Genomic DNA, 4875 nt, shown 5'->3' with positions numbered 1-4875 from the left:
GTAAAATTTGTAAAATGATGAGTGAAGTGATGGAATGTATGATTAACCCAAATTAACAAAAGAGATCCTGAATAACAGTAATAGTAACAGTAAGCAAGCATTATTAACCATCATCATCATCCTTGTTCCTAGCACAAACTTTACCCAACGATTCCATTTACTGCTGCTACTACCGCCCAAAAGTTATCTTCCGCAAATTCCACCCTTTCGATTCACATTCTCTCTCTCAAACCTGCTTTCTCAAACACCCATGTGGAGAGGGTGAGGAGCAGAAGAAACCCTTCAAATGGAAAAACTCTGAAATTAGGGTTTTGGTTTCCCCCAAAGGGAGAGAAGGAAAAAAGAAAGAAGGAAGGAGGGAGGGGATGATGAAACGGCTGTTGGGTGGCCCCGGGACGATTAGCGGGTTCCTGTTGAGGTTCGGCCAATGCGCCTTCGGTGCCGCTTCGATTGCTATTATGGTCACTTCCTTTGGCTTCTCTAGCTACACTGCTTTCTGGTATTCCACTATTTTTCTCTCTCTTTTTTTTTTCTTTTTAAAAAAAGTTAAATTAAATTAAAATTGATGCTTGTGGCGTGTTTGGGGGGGGGGGTGGGGGGGGGGAGGGTTAGTGCTTCATTTCTAGATTAAGGAAAATGTTTGCGGAAATGAGTAAGTGACCTTTTGGGGGAATGTTACCTGAAAATCTCAATTTTTTGGCTTTGCTTCCAAACATGGCTTTAGTAAACTTTCACGGTTGGTTGTGGTTTTGTTACGATCTTTGATATCGCGGAAAACTGCGGACAAATATGGATGATGCGGCCACAATTGCGGAGATTTCGAAAACCTTTTAATTGTGGAAGTTTCGAAGCTTTGGCCTTTAGTACCTGGAAATCAGATAGTGATAACAATACGGTGTAACCGTAAGTGGCGTGGGTATCAAATAAAATAGAAGGGGTAAGTGAAAATGGAATTTTCAATTGAAGGATGTGGTGGGGTCCTATTGAACATGGGCGTGGAAAATTCAAGGGTGGACTTAGTGTGAGAATTTGCTTGAAAAACTTTTTTTTTTCTTAAAAAGAAAATGATTTACCCTAATTTTAAAGGGGTGATGAACTGATTCTTTCCAGTGAAAATGAGTTACACTTGTTTTAAAGATGATGTTTATTGCTTTGTTCGTTCCAAATTTTCTACCTACTGAATTGACCACGTGTGCTTGGATGGATGTTGGCAAAATTGATTTTGGTTAGAATTGATTTTGAAGTGATGTGGTTTATTTTTGGATGTTTTATTATAGAATCAAGTTATGAGGAAAATTCAGCACAAAATTTTGGATTTAGTCAAAAGCTACTCAAAGTTGCTTCAATCCATAATCGATTCTAAATACTTCTCCAATGTGAAACCAAACATGTGAAAATGATTCGAAAATCAATTATGGACCCAAAATCAATTCTCCAACACCAAACCAAACACGCACCTCATCTGTTCACACAGATCTCTTGGAGGAGGCCAAATAATTATAGGGAGAGTAAACTGACCCAGACCAGTAAATGAAATTACAAGAACATAAGGGTGAAGATGTGTTAGATTTCAGTCTAGAATGTAGATAGGTTATGATGATGAGGGCTCTTGAATTAACTGTGTTTGAGGCTTGTTATCCCTCCATTTTAACTAGGTTCTAGGTGCATGAACTTGATTCAACCAGGATGATACACAAGCCCCCAGCTCAGCGCTCTCTGGAGGGTACAAAGTCCCCTATGGCATTGAGAAACTTTCATAGACATTTTGATGTTTACTGCAATGTGGACTAATTGGTTCTTTTTTAGCAAGATGATTCTGATGTGCTTAAAAGGGATATATTCTGTGTATTATTTTTAGTTCTTAGTTTAAACAGAATATAACCCATGATGGCTTTTACTATTTCTCAAATCTTTGCTGGTGTATTTGGGTAAACAGCTTAATTAAGCATTTGTTCAATAAGCCATTATCTCATGAGAGCTTATGTCATAAATTTGACCATGAAACTTGTTGAAATGGACTATAAATAGCTTATTTTAATAAACTTTATCATGAAACTTATTGAAATTAGAATCAGCTAAATTATAGGAGTTATATGAGCCATTTTCATAAGCTCAAACAAACTCAATAAGATCTTCTAACACACCCTAATATTAATTTATTTCTTGTTTCATGGTTTAAGATAACGTTGAAAGTTTGAGTGAACCAGATCTAAACTAAGGTTATGTTTGGAATCAGCTAAAATTGGAAATGACTCGATTATAGTTATTTTGATTCAGAAATCAAATTTTATGTTTGGAAATCATTAAGAGTGAGATTTGAATTTATTAGAAAATCAAATAGCTTGGAACTCATCAATGTGGAAATCAAATTGATTTGATTACAGTTTATTATTTTACTTATAAGTGGTAGGCTAAAAAGCTAATAAGGAAAAAATAGTTTATTTATTTAAAAACAAAATCCAATCCTGCTAATTTGATAGGATTTCTACATTAAAATGAATAAAATCTATGGAATTTCACTTAACAAAATCAGTTCATATTTTTTAAAATCCATTTTTAATGTTTCCAAACACATAAGGAGGACAAGATTTTTTGAACTTCACTATATGCTGTTGTTTTTTGCAGTTTAAAAAATGTCATCTCTCATATCTTGGATCGTGGTAAGATTGTAAGAGCCTCACACTACATTATGCATGGCATTTTTGAACAATGGCATGATTTGATCGTGCTTGTAGTAAGTTAGAATTTAGAAACTAGTTTAGGCCTGTTGTATTTTTAATTCTTCTAGAATATTCTAGGTTGAGGCGTCAAAATGAGTTTGGGCTGCCCATGGACCATTCCTTTGGCTTATAGACTAGCTCATTTAACCCTGTAAATGGGGTGGGCTGGATAAAATTTTTGGAAACCTATTTAGCATGTAACCATGCCAGCAGTGAGCTTTTGAGTCCTTGAAGCCCCATTACATTTTCATCTCTAAATCAATCTCTATTATAGTATTATGACAACGTGAGGTGCTTTTTCAATTCAATTATTACAGTGTTCTTATCAAATATATCTTCACCCGTCTTGAAGATGCTCAGATTCTTATTTGCACTAGAAATTAGTTTGATTATTTTGTTTTGTTCCAAATCCTTATGGTATGGTGATGATTTTCTATATTAATATATATGCTTAGTTGATTATTTTGAAACTGAGCAATGAATGAGTGTAAAATTAGCCTTAACCCTTGAGATTCGAGAATTCTTAGGGGTCTGGTCTAATGGGAATAAGAGGAATTGATTGCTTATTCCTGCCAGAATAGTTTGGTTAATTTAGTGCGAGGACTTCTTTGTCGTGTGTAACATGCTAATGGTTTTTATTTTTTTATTTTTGTGTGTGTGTGTGTGTATGCCATGGGCATTGTTGTAACTTGTAAGTAGTGTTTAAGTCATTTGTTGTCTGCACTGGATTCTCAGATAGCATTGTTTACTACTTAATGTTATTTTCTTTTGTTTTTCTATTAAGTAGAAAGTGATTCCTTTATTATTATTATTTTTTTATTTTTTGTCTTAAATAGATTTCATATTTACTAGTAAACGTAACTCTCTGGTTCTTCCCTGCATCTTCAGCTATTTAATTGCATCAATGGGACTTCAAGTGCTCTGGAGCTTTGGACTCGCATGCCTTGATATTTATGCTTTGAGGAGAAAGAGAGACCTACAAAATCCAATTCTTGTCAGCCTGTTTGTTGTTGGTGATTGGGTAATAATCATGCCACTTTCCTTATCTTTTTCGTATTTTCGTGTGGAAAAATAATTTTAGAGGACAATAACGTGCTTAAACATAATCATCATCAGTTCATCATTTAATATTGAACATCATTTGCTCCTCTATTAACCATGTACTAATTCAGAATAGTGTTTCTCTATTTGGTTTATCTTGTTAATCTTAAAAACTTTGGTGAAGTATTGACAAGATCATTGGGCTTTGATTTCTGAATTATATGTTGTAATAATGATGGAATTGGAATCAATATTTTCCCTTTTCTTCTATGGCGCAATTGTTTTTATATTTTGATGAAAATTGAGGTGACTAGCCTGGTGAGATCATATCAGTGATTTATGAAATGCAGGTAACAGCGACTTTGTCACTTGCTGCCGCATGCTCATCAGCTGGAATCGTAGTATTATATGCAAGAGACCTGACTGTATGTGCGACTAGTAAGCGTCTCACGTGCAACAGGTACCAGGTTTCTGTAGCCATGGCTTTTCTCACCTGGGTTCTCACAGCGATGTCATCGCATGTGATGTTCTGGATCTTGGCCTCAGTCTAGCTTGACGTATTTTCTTTGCTAGACACAAGAGACCAACATAGATATCACCGTATCTTTGATAGCTCTTGTAAATTTTGATGTATCATTACCTGTCATGACATGTGGGCAAAATATTCCCTCTTGTCCCTTCTCAAAACTTTGATTGATTTTCCATTTTTCAATCTTGCCGCGCACGCCTTTCTAAGTCTAGATATAGATTCTGGTTAAATGTAAGCCTTGGACATGATCTGTAAACTTCCCTATTGTAGCCAAGATGTTCTCTTTGTGCTGGGTGCATGCGATTGTATATATTCTTGTTTTTTTCTTTTTTGTCTACAATGACGGCATTGAAAATTAAACCTAAATCTTCAGGCATTTACTAAACTCCTATCACAAGGGCGACCCTAGTGGGATTGTATATATTCTTATTTACTGCCTGTAAAACATGGAAAGCAATTGGAGTCACGCTACTATAATTTAGAATTCAGCATATATACAAATTGCCTATAGTCTTTTACTTAGATTGAGTTATTTTTAGGTTTAATTGCACTTTTTATCCTCAATTTTTTTTTTCATTTTTGGTG

At 35.1% G+C, this 4875-nt stretch overlaps 1 protein-coding gene and 1 long non-coding RNA gene across 2 annotated transcripts; one reads left to right on the top strand and one right to left on the bottom strand.

Moving 5' to 3' along the window:
* Positions 1-18: 18 nt before the first annotated feature.
* On the bottom strand, positions 19-906 carry LOC121174532 (uncharacterized). Its single transcript, XR_005890667.1, has 2 exons — positions 680-906; positions 19-280 (listed from the first exon to the last, which is right to left on the bottom strand). It is a non-coding gene; the product is annotated as an uncharacterized lncRNA (long non-coding RNA).
* On the top strand, positions 276-4616 carry LOC100793181 (CASP-like protein 5B2). The gene is made up of 3 exons (XM_003520858.5): positions 276-499; positions 3609-3741; positions 4112-4616. The coding sequence occupies exons 1-3, from the start codon at positions 366-368 to the stop codon at positions 4310-4312; spliced, it is 468 nt and encodes a 155-aa protein (XP_003520906.1). The 5' UTR covers positions 276-365; the 3' UTR covers positions 4313-4616.
* Positions 4617-4875: the final 259 nt, after the last annotated feature.

The sequence above is a fragment of the Glycine max genome, chromosome 3, assembly GCF_000004515.6.
Source record: "Glycine max cultivar Williams 82 chromosome 3, Glycine_max_v4.0, whole genome shotgun sequence".
Taxonomy (NCBI): Eukaryota; Viridiplantae; Streptophyta; class Magnoliopsida; order Fabales; family Fabaceae; genus Glycine; species Glycine max.
The sequence above is the reverse complement of the archived record's forward strand: the minus strand, read 5'-3'. Positions and strand labels throughout refer to the sequence as shown.